General features: G+C 38.8%; 1 protein-coding gene across 4 annotated transcripts in view; it reads right to left on the bottom strand.

Annotated features, from left to right (window-relative positions):
• The window catches only part of LOC142232660 (protein ABHD18), a gene marked incomplete in the record, with an annotated part of 369,540 nt that overhangs the window by 91,459 nt on the left and 258,443 nt on the right, over positions 1-19,638 (bottom strand). The window contains 1 exon segment of one of the 4 annotated variants that reach the window (XM_075303306.1): positions 18,240-18,335. Coding sequence (XP_075159421.1) covers positions 18,311-18,335 — 25 coding nt within the window. 4 annotated transcript variants of the gene reach the window in all.

The raw sequence follows: 19,638 nt of genomic DNA, 5'->3' as shown, positions 1-19,638 counted from the left end.
GAAAACAAGCATGTCCGGTTCCAAAGATTTTGTACACTAATGATTTTGGTATTGATTCCGAGTCAAATTTGAATTTATTATATTTATTATTATATGAATTGAAATAAGGTGTGTAATGTTCAAAACACGTCAATCGATTCTATATCTATATGAAGGATTTTCATATAGCCAGTTTTGAAATCCAAACGGAAATTGTCTTTACAAATTGAACAGGGAAGGTAGGAAATAATTGGAATTAACAGAAACAGATATTTTTAGGTGAGAACGCAGAGGTAGGGAGTCATTCTGCGCTAGCTAGCAGTCGGTTGGGGGGTTCGGACCTCCAGTTCTCCCCATCCTACACTTCGAACATAAACAAAGATTTTATAGACTCCCAAAGAGAATAAGGATGGACTGGTTTCCACCCTACATATATTTGCCCCAGTAGGGTGAAATATAAACAGATAACAGTATACTAGAGATATGGGTTAGTTGACCAATTTTAGGGGAGGATTCCTAGGTGTTACGGAACCCCTGCCTCATTACCCTACCCAACCATGGTATTATCGGCGTATATTCTAATAATACCCCAACAGCAGATTCCTTACTCTGTCCCTAAATCACCAATTTAAGAAAGATTAAGCGCGAATGTCCATAGCTTCATGACATGATTTTATTAAGGATAAAATTCATTATTATGATGGAAATGAAAACTATATAAAAATAAATATTCAGGCTAAATAGAAATTCATTCGATTTTACACATTATTTTTATGATGAAAGTTTAAATTTGGTAAATTTATACGATTTGAATAGTTACAGCTAAGGGTTTATTTTGAATACTCAATTTATGAAGAGGTTTAACATCGATGGCTCAGTTGTATATTTAGTGGCAGAAGCTCTTTTTTTTAGGGTTTATTCATTCGCCCTATTGCAAAACAAAAATGGGTATCGGAATTTTTGTTTCAGAAAACTGAACGATCGTGGTTAAATATTAATATTTTCTTCTGGCCGAAAAGAAAATTATAGATATGTTGAGATTCTTTCTCTTTATACAAAAAACTAAAAATGGGTTTTTTTTTATAACTTTTTATCTAGACGCGTTAGCGGCATGGTACATATGCAAAAATTATGGTAATAAAAATTGTTAATAAATAATTGGTTTTGTTAATACATACTTTGTTAGATAACGTTTTTCTCTTGTTTATTGCCAAATCTTTTCAGCCACGTTAATGGATGGTCGTCGAGGCCTCGATGATCAGTACTGCTGTGGTCGAAGATAGCTGTTTTCAAGTAAAGATATTTATAATTGTTGCATATGTTTAGTTATAAAGCTGGGTTGCTAAATTTAAAAACGTTATATGCCGACTGAGATGGGACTCGAACTCAGGTTATTCGAATACACAAGCTGAATGTAGTGTCGTCTAGCTACCTGAGCTATAGCGGTGCTCTGTTATGAAGTAGTTGCAAGAATGTGATGAGCAGCTCAATGTTGCAGTCTATGTTAACTGCATAGGCAGTTCATAACTCATGTTGATTACAGATTAATGTGGATGAAATTGTGGGTGGAGTGGCTAGGAGCAGTAAAATTGCCCAAACACAGAAACGTTGTCCACTGCGTAATTATTCGATGGTCTGTATGCACGATCCTGATCAATACATATGTTGATGCTTTCCAATTTCTGTTCGTTCCCAATCACTAATTTTCGCAGGGTAAGTGCAATGGGCTTTCTAGTAGCTGAGAAAAAATGTGGACTTCTCATTCATGGGAATTTCCCACAAATGAGAAGTTGGCAGTCGAATCTGCTAACTATATATAGTGGATACCTATGGGGTTATAATTTTGTCTTATTGCTGAGATTTTAATTTCATATCCAGGATCTGGACTTACCTTCCAGAAATCACTATGAGTTCCGTAAGAATTTTAGTGTCTGGACGATTTGGGTGCACTCTTGGTGTTATTGAAATTTCTGTTGAATTGAATATGGGTCTTTCTTTCGTTGAGCACCATTCAATAAATTCTTGCGATCCCCAGAAAATGTTTTGCCGATTCTAAAACTGATTCTTAATTTAGCGTTTTAAAAAAAAATATTCTTGGGACAAAATTACCCTGCTATGTGGCGGATCGATTTCTATAAAATTCAAATACTCCGATAGAAAGTTTAATATTCTAAACGATTTCCAAAATATATGCGAATTAGTTTTTTTTTTCTGGGTTTCTGATGCAATAAAAGAAAATACATTTAATTTAATGAGGCAGCGAACTTAAAAGCGGTTCTTCCAAGAGATCTTATTTCCTTTATATTACTTTTGAGAAAGAAGGGACCTATGCAATACTAATGGCCTCCAAGTTTTTTTTCTCGATGGTTTTATTCACCATGCGAATAAATGAGAAGAAAAAAAATTGACGAAACTTTTTCGGAGAGTTAAAATCCGTTAGACCATAAAAGCTAAATTCATGCGACGTATTTGTTCGAGGAGAGACCTCTCTAAGCCTTGTGTTGTTCTTTTCCCCAATGTATAGCAAGACCATTTTACGAAAGCACAAAGCAAAAAAAAAAAATGAAAAAATTCGCCAGCACCTATAAAAAAAAAATACCACACCCAGATTCGAACCTAGGTGTACCGCACGAGAAGCGAGAACTCTACCTCTATTCTACATCACTGATGACGTATGAGTCGTCATAAATGAATATGAAACTATTCTGTAGTACGGTTGTCGTTAGCAACGGATAACATTTTCAACAATGTTAAAGCCTTAAAATAGTTGTTATTTCCCTGTATTAACATGAAGCAAGTAATAATTTCTACATTGTCCAAGTGGAGTAGCAAGATGTACATTGAGGTGGGTCGATATACATTACAAACCGGGTAATCTCGTGCAGGTTGCATACGAGATTAATCGGAGATCATCTTTACGGCCTCATGTCTTTCGCATGATAGGTACCGCTAGATTTTCCACCTTCATCCTGGAGAACATAATAATTTGACCCTATTTTCTCCTTAACAATGGCTTTAATATAAACAGGAGCCAATTTGGCGTTGTACTGCTTCGCAGCGTTACTTTGCGAGAAATTCTTACGGTAAACTGTTTGACCAACCGTGTACGTGATTGGACGAGTACGCAGATTATATTGTTCCCTGTTGGTCTCATATGCCTGTTCTATATTCTTTCGTATATTCCTCCGAAGAAGAGCTAGTTGATCCTCCCGTCTCAACGGGCAATAAGGTTCATCTAACATCTGAAGATTCCTAAGCAAAGCATATGATTCACCGTGGGTCACCATATTAAAGCCAAAGGTGGCAAAATAGGGTGAACACTTGGTAGATTGATGCACGGAATTCCTCAATGCACAACTGATAGAACTTAAATGTTCATCCCACATTCTATGTCCCCCTTTTAAATAGGATCGTATGGCCGCTATAACGGAGCGATTTACCCGCTCCGAGGCATTAGCTTGCGGGGAGTACAAGGCGGTGTAGGTGTGCCTAATTCCCATCATGGTCAAAAACGCATTGAATTCATTTGCCTTGAACTGTGTCCCATTGTCACTCACGATTATCTCTGGTACCCCATATACGTGAAAAATTTGCTTCAAGAGAAATTCCTGAATTGAATGTGCAGTGAAGTTCTTTAATGGGTGAAGCCAGTGAAATTTCGTGAAGTGATCAAGAACGACTAACAGACCAATATAACCCTTCGTTGACCTTGGGTAGGGGCCCAATAGGTCAATATAGAGTCGCTGAAAAGGTCGAATTGACACCGCCGGCTTACCCATTTCCGGACGAAGAATCATATTAGGGTGTTTCGAAGCTTTACAGATGTCACACTCCCCAACGTATTTTCTAATATCCGTCACCATGCCGGGCCAATAGAATTGTCGGCGAATCAGATCTAAGGTCTTGACCATGCCACCATGAGCGGCTATCGGAACATCATGAAATCGGGATATAATTTGAGACCTTAAATTCTTAGGAATCCACAATTTCCAGGTGGAATCCTCTTGATCCCCGTCACCTTGGTAGAAATCGGTCCGGATGTACACAAATTTATCCAAAACCCTGATATCAGGATATTTCGACACATTCTGATTGATTTTATCACGCAATTCCATATAGTCAGAGTCGTAAAAACTAGGAGAATTCAAGTCTACTTCCGGTTCCGAAAAATCAAGTGCTGATACCTCTGGATCTGCCTCGGAATCCCATGCCACCCTCGACAGTGCATCTGGCACTATATGGTCCTTGCCCTTCCGATGACTTATGGTGAACTTGAATGCCTGTAGTTTGAATATCCAGCGTGCCAATCGGCCCGAGAGGTCAGATTGTTTCATCAGCCACAATAGTGAGGAGTGATCGGTGATGATCTCAAACTCCTGCCTTTCTAAGTAGCATCTGAAACGTTTCACGGCCTCAACACTGCTAGACATTCTTTTTCAGTAACGCTATATTTTTGTTGGGCCGTATTTAATTTCTTTGACATAAATGCCACTGGACGCTCCTCACCAGCTGCGTCAAGTTGGACCAAAACCGCCCCGATGCCATAATGCGAAGCATCGCATTGGACGAAGAATTTTTTTGTAAAGTCAGGATTTGATAACACTGGAGCCGTCGTAAGGAGTTTCTTTATTAGTTCAAATGCCTCATTTGCCTCCTGGGTCCATTTAAACTTGCGTTTAGATGATAATGTTTCCGTTATGGGGAAAGTAATTGACGAAAAATTTCGGATAAAACGACGATACCAACCGGCAAGCCCCAGGAAACCCCGAACTTGTTTTAAAGTTTTGGGTACAGGCCAGTTGGTAATCGCTTCCACTTTTTCGGGATCGGTTTTAATCCCTCCGTGACCAATGACATAGCCCAGATAGTGGACTTGAGTAACGCAAAAATTACTCTTTTCCACATTTAGCGTTAAGTTAGCTTTGCGGAACTCCTCCGCTATCCTGACTAAAATAGATAGGTGACTTTTGAAATCTTTGGTGACAATGATGATATCATCTAGATATCCAAATACACTATTTCTTAGATCCGGTGGTATCAATTGATCGACAAGGCGACACATTGTTTGCGGCGCATTGCACAGGCCAAATGGCATTACAACAAACTGGTATAAAGGACGTCCTGGCACGGTAAAAGCGGTCAGAGGCTTCGCCTCCTCGCTCAGAGGGACCTGCCAGTACGCGTCCTTTAAATCCAGTTTGGAAATAACATTGGCCTGTGGCAACCGCGCAAAAATGCCCTCGATACTCGGGAGAGGATATGCATCCTTTTCCGTAACCTGGTTAAGCTTGCGAGCGTCTAAACACAAACGAACCTTGTTTGGCTTAACAACTAGACGCATCGGCGAGCTCCAGGGAGATGTAGAAACTTCTATAACTCCTAAATCCAACATGCGATCCACTTCCTGATACATCAGTTTCTCCACGGCGGGAGAAACTGGATAGTATCGTTGTTTGATGGGTTTAGAAGTTCCAACATCTATATCGTGTGTGATCAGTTTGGTCCTGCCCAGACCTTGTCTCTTAAAATCCGGAAACAAATCGACTATTGTCTGAAGCTGTTGTGTCTGGATCTTGTCTAGAGGGTATTTATGTTCAACACTTTCGTTTATCAGACCTTTCAAACCCGTAGGCATACTTTCAGTAGATGCTACATCAGCTAATTCATTACTTGTCACAGCTAAATCGTGGGGATTGGTAACGATAGCCGTGTCGAAAATTTCCGATGCCAATCCAAAAGCGGTCCAAAAATCCAAACCCAAAATAAGTCTTTGAGTAATGGATGGGACAATTAAAATCTTTAAGTTTCTCGTCTGGCCCCGGAAGGTAACATCTACTACAAGATGACCTTTGCATCCGCCCATCTGCAGTCCTTTGCATCCGCCCATCTGCAGTTCGTACATAAGTCCTATACACAGTAAACTGAGAATATCTCGAGAAGTCCTGTAACGCGAGAGTCGACCCGATACAGGAGACGTTAGCCCCCGTATCAAGTAATCCGTATTCGTTAAAATCTAAAAAATCTATCTTGGCATAAAATCGTTTGTCAACCTCGTTGTTGACTATACTCGAAATTACGTATCTATATGTCTCTTTCAACTTCCTGTAATAATCTTTCATTCGCCTGGTCGACCTTTTACTATGTCTACGTCTAGTACCGGACAACGCCTCTACCAGAAAAATTCTATTACGTTTTGCAATATAGTCTTGAAGTCTCTGGTGATACGGACGAATGGGATAGAATGTTTTGTGCTCTGTGTCTTTTGAAGAATTTTCGTTCTTCAATATAGATATATACGGGTGAAGTTGAAGAGAATTGGAATTAGTCTGAGTAGAAATTGTTATGGTGGCTGGAGTGTCGGGTTTTGACGCGACGAGTTTTTTGAAAGATTTAATCTTTTTGTGGCACATTTCTGGCACTGTGGCTTGTAAATTCCCTTTGTACCACATCCGTAACAAAATACTCTTCTGTCCCGAACGCAGTCGTCCCAGAAGTGCCCAACTTCATCGCAATTCCAGCATTTATAATTGTTGGAATTGCAATTTATTGCATCCACATTCATGGAAATATCAGACGGCTCCACATGAAGCTCCTCACAATCAATTTCAGCAATGTTACGCCGATTTGAAATTTGTTGAGAGGAAGACGATTTCATGGAGAAATTTCTCCTATAATTTTCGTCACTCAAAAGATTTTCTCTCAAGTGAACTAACTTCCTTAAGTGTGCCACTGAATCTATTTGGACATATAACAGCTCGTGCCGTATGTCCGGGCGTAAATTTCGTACTAACATCTCCACTAGTTCGAATTCCTCTATGGGTTCATCAAGCCTATCCATAATGGAACAAATGGAATCATAAAATGTGTCAAACGATTCACCGGGTCGCATCTTCCTACTTCTAACTTCCTCTTTACGGTCATAATTTGACCGCATATCCTTATATTGCATTCTAAGAGCTGTACAAAAAGCGTTCCACTCTATCTGGCCTACCCTTTTGTGGTATCGCCAATACCAATCATTCGCTTTATTAGTAAGCAACAGGTTCAAATTCTTACAAATTGGTTCGAAGTTATTGTGAAAATGCTCGGCTGTCAAAGACTTAATTCGGTAAAGAAACTCGTCTACTGTTATACCATTTCTAGATCCGTCGAATTTCACGTTCCAATTCTGTATGACTGAAGTCGACTTTTCAGCTGGCAGTGATTGAAACTGGGATCTATTGTAAGGAACGGAGCTACTATGACTATAATTCCTATTGGAGTTAGAAGGCCCTACATGATGTAGTAATTCTGATGGTCTTGGTATAGTAGAATTAGGGTGATTGCCAGTATCTTGCTGACTGAAAATGTTTAAATTATTTAGCATCTGCGAAAGGCTGTTCTCAATCATTTGCCCTATCTTATTGTAGTCAACCGCACTGGAGATTAGCGTCGGTGGAATAGGCGATTTTAAGCCGTCGTTATTTAAACCATTATCCTGAATATTCGACCTCGTGGGTCGAATGGGCGAAAAGGGGTTGGTTAATGATTCTGAACCATTCTCCGAAGGTACATCCTCACCTAATTCGTTACCTCCGATCTGACTCAGAAGTTTGTCGAAAGCCCGAGTGTGAGGGCGATTCCCTATTAATTCAGTGGCATTTCCGCGTCCTGCCAATTTTGTTTTCTTAATGGCTCCCGTTGGGTTAGTCGAATGGTCAGTTATTTCTGGTGCTATGAGAGTCTCTGAAGTATATTTCCGTAAATTAGAAAGATCGCATGCCAAATGGCATTTTGGACAGTCCGACGAAGCCGAAAGGTGTTTTTCTATACATGTCCGATGAAACATATGACCACAAACCGAAATCCTCAAACAGTCCTGTGAGTCAGGGGAAATCACTTCGTCACAAACGCTACATTTTAGTTTATCCTTTCCGTCTGTAGGCCTATTCCGAATTGTCGGAGTCGGAGGTGGAGTACGTGCAGTCGACATTTCCCTTAAAACAATGCCAATAATGAAGGAAAATAATGTTCTAACCAAAACAAAAAAATATAATTACGATAATGTTCAAATAGAAGATGAATCTTCTATCCAAATGTGAAAGAAAATAAAAACAAAAACTTTTAAAAGTAAATCTCTAAATAACGTTTCCAACAGGTGATTTAGTCTCGACAAAAGTAAGGAAAAAGATCTAAATCCGGTCAACTAAAGGTATACAAAACAGGTCTATGGTGTGAAAATTTAATATCTTTGAATTATGAAAGTGATAAGTCCTTAGCGTATACTATTCCTCTTATCCCGCGTCAATGGACCTTAGAATGCCTCTTGCTAAATTAAGGTAAATCCGTCTAAACCACTGGGTGCTAAATTTCAACTTCTCTCACATCCAAATCAAAAAACACAAAACTATCACGCAGTAGATTATAGTTAATATTTCGGGTAGACAAAAAAATATTGCGAAAGTGTTAAAAAGTTACTCTGGGTCACATATCCGAACTCTCAGCTAAATGAAAATCCACAGAGGCTCATTAAGTATTCAACAAATAAATTTGTCTAGGCAAAATAATACCTATCTTCCATGCTAAATGTATTCTAAAAAGAAAAACAAAAACAAAACTAAAAGTTATATGTGAGGCACAACACCAACCCGAAGGGATTTGCGTCTAGGCCCCACGCCGGGCGCCATTCATTTATGTAATGTTCAAAACACGTCAATCGATTCTATATCTATATGAAAGATTTTCATATAGCCAGTTTTGAAATCCAAACGGAAATTGTCTTTACAAATTGAACAGGGAAGGTAGGAAATAATTGGAATTAACAGAAACAGATATTTTTAGGTGAGAACGCAGAGGTAGGGAGTCATTCTGCGCTAGCTAGCAGTCGGTTGGGGGGTTCGGACCTCCAGTTCTCCCCATCCTACACTTCGAACATAAACAAAGATTTTATAGACTCCCAAAGAGAATAAGGATGGACTGGTTTCCACCCTACATATATTTGCCCCAGTAGGGTGAAATATAAACAGATAACAGTATACTAGAGATATGGGTTAGTTGACCAATTTTAGGGGAGGATTCCTAGGTGTTACGGAACCCCTGCCTCATTACCCTACCCAACCATGGTATTATCGGCGTATATTCTAATAATACCCCAACAGCAGATTCCTTACTCTGTCCCTAAATCACCAATTTAAGAAAGATTAAGCGCGAATGTCCATAGCTTCATGACATGATTTTATTAAGGATAAAATTCATTATTATGATGGAAATGAAAACTATATAAAAATAAATATTCAGGCTAAATAGAAATTCATTCGATTTTACACATTATTTTTATGATGAAAGTTTAAATTTGGTAAATTTATACGATTTGAATAGTTACAGCTAAGGGTTTATTTTGAATACTCAATTTATGAAGAGGTTTAACATCGATGGCTCAGTTGTATATTTAGTGGCAGAAGCTCTTTTTTTAGGGTTTATTCATTCGCCCTATTGCAAAACAAAAATGGGTATCGGAATTTTTGTTTCAGAAAACTGAACGATCGTGGTTAAATATTAATATTTTCTTCTGGCCGAAAAGAAAATTATAGATATGTTGAGATTCTTTCTCTTTATACAAAAAACTAAAAATGGTTTTTTTTTATAACTTTTTATCTAGACGCGTTAGCGGCATGGTACATATGCAAAAATTATGGTAATAAAAATTGTTAATAAATAATTGGTTTTGTTAATACATACTTTGTTAGATAACGTTTTTCTCTTGTTTATTGCCAAATCTTTTCAGCCACGTTAATGGATGGTCGTCGAGGCCTCGATGATCAGTACTGCTGTGGTCGAAGATAGCTGTTTTCAAGTAAAGATATTTATAATTGTTGCATATGTTTAGTTATAAAGCTGGGTTGCTAAATTTAAAAATGTTATATGCCGACTGAGATGGGACTCGAACTCAGGTTATTCGAATACACAAGCTGAATGTAGTGTCGTCTAGCTACCTGAGCTATAGCGGTGCTCTGTTATGAAGTAGTTGCAAGAATGTGATGAGCAGCTCAATGTTGCAGTCTATGTTAACTGCATAGGCAGTTCATAACTCATGTTGATTACAGATTAATGTGGATGAATTTTACTGCTAGGAGCAGTAAAATTGCCCAAACACAGAAACGTTGTCCACTGCGTAATTATTCGATGGTCTGTATGCACGATCCTGATCAATACATATGTTGATGCTTTCCAATTTCTGTTCGTTCCCAATCACTAATTTTCGCAGGGTAAGTGCAATGGGCTTTCTAGTAGCTGAGAAAAAATGTGGACTTCTCATTCATGGGAATTTCCCACAAATGAGAAGTTGGCAGTCGAATCTGCTAACTATATATAGTGGATACCTATGGGGTTATAATTTTGTCTTATTGCTGAGATTTTAATTTCATATCCAGGATCTGGACTTACCTTCCAGAAATCACTATGAGTTCCGTAAGAATTTTAGTGTCTGGACGATTTGGGTGCACTCTTGGTGTTATTGAAATTTCTGTTGAATTGAATATGGGTCTTTCTTTCGTTGAGCACCATTCAATAAATTCTTGCGATCCCCAGAAAATGTTTTGCCGATTCTAAAACTGATTCTTAATTTAGCGTTTTAAAAAAAAATATTCTTGGGACAAAATTACCCTGCTATGTGGCGGATCGATTTCTATAAAATTCAAATACTCCGATAGAAAGTTTAATATTCTAAACGATTTCCAAAATATATGCGAATTAGTTTTTTTTTTCTGGGTTTCTGATGCAATAAAAGAAAATACATTTAATTTAATGAGGCAGCGAACTTAAAAGCGGTTCTTCCAAGAGATCTTATTTCCTTTATATTACTTTTGAGAAAGAAGGGACCTATGCAATACTAATGGCCTCCAAGTTTTTTTTCTCGATGGTTTTATTCACCATGCGAATAAATGAGAAGAAAAAAAATTGACGAAACTTTTTCGGAGAGTTAAAATCCGTTAGACCATAAAAGCTAAATTCATGCGACGTATTTGTTCGAGGAGAGACCTCTCTAAGCCTTGTGTTGTTCTTTTCCCCAATGTATAGCAAGACCATTTTACGAAAGCACAAAGCAAAAAAAAAATGAAAAAATTCGCCAGCACCTATAAAAAAAAATACCACACCCAGATTCGAACCTAGGTGTACCGCACGAGAAGCGAGAACTCTACCTCTATTCTACATCACTGATGACGTATGAGTCGTCATAAATGAATATGAAACTATTCTGTAGTACGGTTGTCGTTAGCAACGGATAACATTTTCAACAATGTTAAAGCCTTAAAATAGTTGTTATTTCCCTGTATTAACATGAAGCAAGTAATAATTTCTACATTGTCCAAGTGGAGTAGCAAGATGTACATTGAGGTGGGTCGATATACATTACAAACCGGGTAATCTCGTGCAGGTTGCATACGAGATTAATCGGAGATCATCTTTACGGCCTCATGTCTTTCGCATGATAGGTACCGCTAGATTTTCCACCTTCATCCTGGAGAACATAATAATTTGACCCTATTTTCTCCTTAACAATGGCTTTAATATAAACAGGAGCCAATTTGGCGTTGTACTGCTTCGCAGCGTTACTTTGCGAGAAATTCTTACGGTAAACTGTTTGACCAACCGTGTACGTGATTGGACGAGTACGCAGATTATATTGTTCCCTGTTGGTCTCATATGCCTGTTCTATATTCTTTCGTATATTCCTCCGAAGAAGAGCTAGTTGATCCTCCCGTCTCAACGGGCAATAAGGTTCATCTAACATCTGAAGATTCCTAAGCAAAGCATATGATTCACCGTGGGTCACCATATTAAAGCCAAAGGTGGCAAAATAGGGTGAACACTTGGTAGATTGATGCACGGAATTCCTCAATGCACAACTGATAGAACTTAAATGTTCATCCCACATTCTATGTCCCCCTTTTAAATAGGATCGTATGGCCGCTATAACGGAGCGATTTACCCGCTCCGAGGCATTAGCTTGCGGGGAGTACAAGGCGGTGTAGGTGTGCCTAATTCCCATCATGGTCAAAAACGCATTGAATTCATTTGCCTTGAACTGTGTCCCATTGTCACTCACGATTATCTCTGGTACCCCATATACGTGAAAAATTTGCTTCAAGAGAAATTCCTGAATTGAATGTGCAGTGAAGTTCTTTAATGGGTGAAGCCAGTGAAATTTCGTGAAGTGATCAAGAACGACTAACAGACCAATATAACCCTTCGTTGACCTTGGGTAGGGGCCCAATAGCTATAGTTCAATATAGAGTCGCTGAAAAGGTCGAATTGACACCGCCGGCTTACCCATTTCCGGACGAAGAATCATATTAGGGTGTTTCGAAGCTTTACAGATGTCACACTCCCCAACGTATTTTCTAATATCCGTCACCATGCCGGGCCAATAGAATTGTCGGCGAATCAGATCTAAGGTCTTGACCATGCCACCATGAGCGGCTATCGGAACATCATGAAATCGGGATATAATTTGAGACCTTAAATTCTTAGGAATCCACAATTTCCAGGTGGAATCCTCTTGATCCCCGTCACCTTGGTAGAAATCGGTCCGGATGTACACAAATTTATCCAAAACCCTGATATCAGGATATTTCGACACATTCTGATTGATTTTATCACGCAATTCCATATAGTCAGAGTCGTAAAAACTAGGAGAATTCAAGTCTACTTCCGGTTCCGAAAAATCAAGTGCTGATACCTCTGGATCTGCCTCGGAATCCCATGCCACCCTCGACAGTGCATCTGGCACTATATGGTCCTTGCCCTTCCGATGACTTATGGTGAACTTGAATGCCTGTAGTTTGAATATCCAGCGTGCCAATCGGCCCGAGAGGTCAGATTGTTTCATCAGCCACAATAGTGAGGAGTGATCGGTGATGATCTCAAACTCCTGCCTTTCTAAGTAGCATCTGAAACGTTTCACGGCCTCAACACTGCTAGACATTCTTTTTCAGTAACGCTATATTTTTGTTGGGCCGTATTTAATTTCTTTGACATAAATGCCACTGGACGCTCCTCACCAGCTGCGTCAAGTTGGACCAAAACCGCCCCGATGCCATAATGCGAAGCATCGCATTGGACGAAGAATTTTTTTGTAAAGTCAGGATTTGATAACACTGGAGCCGTCGTAAGGAGTTTCTTTATTAGTTCAAATGCCTCATTTGCCTCCTGGGTCCATTTAAACTTGCGTTTAGATGATAATGTTTCCGTTATGGGGAAAGTAATTGACGAAAAATTTCGGATAAAACGACGATACCAACCGGCAAGCCCCAGGAAACCCCGAACTTGTTTTAAAGTTTTGGGTACAGGCCAGTTGGTAATCGCTTCCACTTTTTCGGGATCGGTTTTAATCCCTCCGTGACCAATGACATAGCCCAGATAGTGGACTTGAGTAACGCAAAAATTACTCTTTTCCACATTTAGCGTTAAGTTAGCTTTGCGGAACTCCTCCGCTATCCTGACTAAAATAGATAGGTGACTTTTGAAATCTTTGGTGACAATGATGATATCATCTAGATATCCAAATACACTATTTCTTAGATCCGGTGGTATCAATTGATCGACAAGGCGACACATTGTTTGCGGCGCATTGCACAGGCCAAATGGCATTACAACAAACTGGTATAAAGGACGTCCTGGCACGGTAAAAGCGGTCAGAGGCTTCGCCTCCTCGCTCAGAGGGACCTGCCAGTACGCGTCCTTTAAATCCAGTTTGGAAATAACATTGGCCTGTGGCAACCGCGCAAAAATGCCCTCGATACTCGGGAGAGGATATGCATCCTTTTCCGTAACCTGGTTAAGCTTGCGAGCGTCTAAACACAAACGAACCTTGTTTGGCTTAACAACTAGACGCATCGGCGAGCTCCAGGGAGATGTAGAAACTTCTATAACTCCTAAATCCAACATGCGATCCACTTCCTGATACATCAGTTTCTCCACGGCGGGAGAAACTGGATAGTATCGTTGTTTGATGGGTTTAGAAGTTCCAACATCTATATCGTGTGTGATCAGTTTGGTCCTGCCCAGACCTTGTCTCTTAAAATCCGGAAACAAATCGACTATTGTCTGAAGCTGTTGTGTCTGGATCTTGTCTAGAGGGTATTTATGTTCAACACTTTCGTTTATCAGACCTTTCAAACCCGTAGGCATACTTTCAGTAGATGCTACATCAGCTAATTCATTACTTGTCACAGCTAAATCGTGGGGATTGGTAACGATAGCCGTGTCGAAAATTTCCGATGCCAATCCAAAAGCGGTCCAAAAATCCAAACCCAAAATAAGTCTTTGAGTAATGGATGGGACAATTAAAATCATTAAGTTTCTCGTCTGGCCCCGGAAGGTAACATCTACTACAAGATGACCTTTGCATCCGCCCATCTGCAGTCCTTTGCATCCGCCCATCTGCAGTTCGTACATAAGTCCTATACACAGTAAACTGAGAATATCTCGAGAAGTCCTGTAACGCGAGAGTCGACCCGATACAGGAGACGTTAGCCCCCGTATCAAGTAATCCGTATTCGTTAAAATCTAAAAAATCTATCTTGGCATAAAATCGTTTGTCAACCTCGTTGTTGACTATACTCGAAATTACGTATCTATATGTCTCTTTCAACTTCCTGTAATAATCTTTCATTCGCCTGGTCGACCTTTTACTATGTCTACGTCTAGTACCGGACAACGCCTCTACCAGAAAAATTCTATTACGTTTTGCAATATAGTCTTGAAGTCTCTGGTGATACGGACGAATGGGATAGAATGTTTTGTGCTCTGTGTCTTTTGAAGAATTTTCGTTCTTCAATATAGATATATACGGGTGAAGTTGAAGAGAATTGGAATTAGTCTGAGTAGAAATTGTTATGGTGGCTGGAGTGTCGGGTTTTGACGCGACGAGTTTTTTGAAAGATTTAATCTTTTTGTGGCACATTTCTGGCACTGTGGCTTGTAAATTCCCTTTGTACCACATCCGTAACAAAATACTCTTCTGTCCCGAACGCAGTCGTCCCAGAAGTGCCCAACTTCATCGCAATTCCAGCATTTATAATTGTTGGAATTGCAATTTATTGCATCCACATTCATGGAAATATCAGACGGCTCCACATGAAGCTCCTCACAATCAATTTCAGCAATGTTACGCCGATTTGAAATTTGTTGAGAGGAAGACGATTTCATGGAGAAATTTCTCCTATAATTTTCGTCACTCAAAAGATTTTCTCTCAAGTGAACTAACTTCCTTAAGTGTGCCACTGAATCTATTTGGACATATAACAGCTCGTGCCGTATGTCCGGGCGTAAATTTCGTACTAACATCTCCACTAGTTCGAATTCCTCTATGGGTTCATCAAGCCTATCCATAATGGAACAAATGGAATCATAAAATGTGTCAAACGATTCACCGGGTCGCATCTTCCTACTTCTAACTTCCTCTTTACGGTCATAATTTGACCGCATATCCTTATATTGCATTCTAAGAGCTGTACAAAAAGCGTTCCACTCTATCTGGCCTACCCTTTTGTGGTATCGCCAATACCAATCATTCGCTTTATTAGTAAGCAACAGGTTCAAATTCTTACAAATTGGTTCGAAGTTATTGTGAAAATGCTCGGCTGTCAAAGACTTAATTCGGTAAAGAAACTCGTCTACTGTTATACCATTTCTAGATCCGTCGAATTTCACGTTCCAATTCTGTATGACTGAAGTCGACTTTTCAGCTGGCAGTGATTGAAACTGGGATCTATTGTAAGGAACGGAGCTACTATGACTATAATTCCTATTGGAGTTAGAAGGCCCTACATGATGTAGTAATTCTGATGGTCTTGGTATAGTAGAATTAGGGTGATTGCCAGTATCTTGCTGACTGAAAATGTTTAAATTATTTAGCATCTGCGAAAGGCTGTTCTCAATCATTTGCCCTATCTTATTGTAGTCAACCGCACTGGAGATTAGCGTCGGTGGAATAGGCGATTTTAAGCCGTCGTTATTTAAACCATTATCCTGAATATTCGACCTCGTGGGTCGAATGGGCGAAAAGGGGTTGGTTAATGATTCTGAACCATTCTCCGAAGGTACATCCTCACCTAATTCGTTACCTCCGATCTGACTCAGAAGTTTGTCGAAAGCCCGAGTGTGAGGGCGATTCCCTATTAATTCAGTGGCATTTCCGCGTCCTGCCAATTTTGTTTTCTTAATGGCTCCCGTTGGGTTAGTCGAATGGTCAGTTATTTCTGGTGCTATGAGAGTCTCTGAAGTATATTTCCGTAAATTAGAAAGATCGCATGCCAAATGGCATTTTGGACAGTCCGACGAAGCCGAAAGGTGTTTTTCTATACATGTCCGATGAAACATATGACCACAAACCGAAATCCTCAAACAGTCCTGTGAGTCAGGGGAAATCACTTCGTCACAAACGCTACATTTTAGTTTATCCTTTCCGTCTGTAGGCCTATTCCGAATTGTCGGAGTCGGAGGTGGAGTACGTGCAGTCGACATTTCCCTTAAAACAATGCCAATAATGAAGGAAAATAATGTTCTAACCAAAACAAAAAAATATAATTACGATAATGTTCAAATAGAAGATGAATCTTCTATCCAAATGTGAAAGAAAATAAAAACAAAAACTTTTAAAAGTAAATCTCTAAATAACGTTTCCAACAGGTGATTTAGTCTCGACAAAAGTAAGGAAAAAGATCTAAATCCGGTCAACTAAAGGTATACAAAACAGGTCTATGGTGTGAAAATTTAATATCTTTGAATTATGAAAGTGATAAGTCCTTAGCGTATACTATTCCTCTTATCCCGCGTCAATGGACCTTAGAATGCCTCTTGCTAAATTAAGGTAAATCCGTCTAAACCACTGGGTGCTAAATTTCAACTTCTCTCACATCCAAATCAAAAAACACAAAACTATCACGCAGTAGATTATAGTTAATATTTCGGGTAGACAAAAAAATATTGCGAAAGTGTTAAAAAGTTACTCTGGGTCACATATCCGAACTCTCAGCTAAATGAAAATCCACAGAGGCTCATTAAGTATTCAACAAATAAATTTGTCTAGGCAAAATAATACCTATCTTCCATGCTAAATGTATTCTAAAAAGAAAAACAAAAACAAAACTAAAAGTTATATGTGAGGCACAACACCAACCCGAAGGGATTTGCGTCTAGGCCCCACGCCGGGCGCCATTCATTTATGTAATGTTCAAAACACGTCAATCGATTCTATATCTATATGAAAGATTTTCATATAGCCAGTTTTGAAATCCAAACGGAAATTGTCTTTACAAATTGAACAGGGAAGGTAGGAAATAATTGGAATTAACAGAAACAGATATTTTTAGGTGAGAACGCAGAGGTAGGGAGTCATTCTGCGCTAGCTAGCAGTCGGTTGGGGGGTTCGGACCTCCAGTTCTCCCCATCCTACACTTCGAACATAAACAAAGATTTTATAGACTCCCAAAGAGAATAAGGATGGACTGGTTTCCACCCTACATATATTTGCCCCAGTAGGGTGAAATATAAACAGATAACAGTATACTAGAGATATGGGTTAGTTGACCAATTTTAGGGGAGGATTCCTAGGTGTTACGGAACCCCTGCCTCATTACCCTACCCAACCATGGTATTATCGGCGTATATTCTAATAATACCCCAACAGCAGATTCCTTACTCTGTCCCTAAATCACCAATTTAAGAAAGATTAAGCGCGAATGTCCATAGCTTCATGACATGATTTTATTAAGGATAAAATTCATTATTATGATGGAAATGAAAACTATATAAAAATAAATATTCAGGCTAAATAGAAATTCATTCGATTTTACACATTATTTTTATGATGAAAGTTTAAATTTGGTAAATTTATACGATTTGAATAGTTACAGCTAAGGGTTTATTTTGAATACTCAATTTATGAAGAGGTTTAACATCGATGGCTCAGTTGTATATTTAGTGGCAGAAGCTCTTTTTTTAGGGTTTATTCATTCGCCCTATTGCAAAACAAAAATGGGTATCGGAATTTTTGTTTCAGAAAACTGAACGATCGTGGTTAAATATTAATATTTTCTTCTGGCCGAAAAGAAAATTATAGATATGTTGAGATTCTTTCTCTTTATACAAAAAACTAAAAATGGTTTTTTTTTATAACTTTTTATCTAGACGCGTTAGCGGCATGGTACATATGCAAAAATTATGGTAATAAAAATTGTTAATAAATAATTGGTTTTGTTAATACATACTTTGTTAGATAACGTTTTTCTCTTGTTTATTGCCAAATCTTTTCAGCCACGTTAATGGATGGTCGTCGAGGCCTCGATGATCAGTACTGCTGTGGTCGAAGATAGCTGTTTTCAAGTAAAGATATTTATAATTGTTGCATATGTTTAGTTATAAAGCTGGGTTGCTAAATTTAAAAATGTTATATGCCGACTGAGATGGGACTCGAACTCAGGTTATTCGAATACACAAGCTGAATGTAGTGTCGTCTAGCTACCTGAGCTATAGCGGTGCTCTGTTATGAAGTAGTTGCAAGAATGTGATGAGCAGCTCAATGTTGCAGTCTATGTTAACTGCATAGGCAGTTCATAACTCATGTTGATTACAGATTAATGTGGATGAATTTTACTGCTAGGAGCAGTAAAATTGCCCAAACACAGAAACGTTGTCCACTGCGTAATTATTCGATGGTCTGTATGCACGATCCTGATCAATACATATGTTGATGCTTTCCAATTTCTGTTCGTTCCCAATCACTAATTTTCGCAGGGTAAGTGCAATGGGCTTTCTAGTAGCTGAGAAAAAATGTGGACTTCTCATTCATGGGAATTTCCCACAAATGAGAAGTTGGCAGTCGAATCTGCTAACTATATATAGTGGATACCTATGGGGTTATAATTTTGTCTTATTGCTGAGATTTTAATTTCATATCCAGGATCTGGACTTACCTTCCAGAAATCACTATGAGTTCCGTAAGAATTTTAGTGTCTGGACGATTTGGGTGCACTCTTGGTGTTATTGAAATTTCTGTTGAATTGAATATGGGTCTTTCTTTCGTTGAGCACCATTCAATAAATTCTTGCGATCCCCAGAAAATGTTTTGCCGATTCTAAAACTGATTCTTAATTTAGCGTTTTAAAAAAAAATATTCTTGGGACAAAATTACCCTGCTATGTGGCGGATCGATTTCTATAAAATTCAAATACTCCGATAGAAAGTTTAATATTCTAAACGATTTCCAAAATATATGCGAATTAGTTTTTTTTCTGGGTTTCTGATGCAATAAAAGAAAATACATTTAATTTAATGAGGCAGCGAACTTAAAAGCGGTTCTTCCAAGAGATCTTATTTCCTTTATATTACTTTTGAGAAAGAAGGGACCTATGCAATACTAATGGCCTTCAAGTTTTTTTTCTCGATGGTTTTATTCACCATGCGAATAAATGAGAAGAAAAAAAATTGACGAAACTTTTTCGGAGAGTTAAAATCCGTTAGACCATAAAAGCTAAATTCATGCGACGTATTTGTTCGAGGAGAGACCTCTCTAAGCCTTGTGTTGTTCTTTTCCCCAATGTATAGCAAGACCATTTTACGAAAGCACAAAGCAAAAAAAAAAATGAAAAAATTCGCCAGCACCTATAAAAAAAAATA

This window comes from Haematobia irritans, chromosome 4 (genome assembly GCF_050003625.1).
Source record: "Haematobia irritans isolate KBUSLIRL chromosome 4, ASM5000362v1, whole genome shotgun sequence".
Taxonomy (NCBI): domain Eukaryota; kingdom Metazoa; phylum Arthropoda; class Insecta; order Diptera; family Muscidae; genus Haematobia; species Haematobia irritans.
Note: the sequence above shows the minus strand (reverse complement) of the source record. Positions and strands in the feature narration are given on the sequence as shown.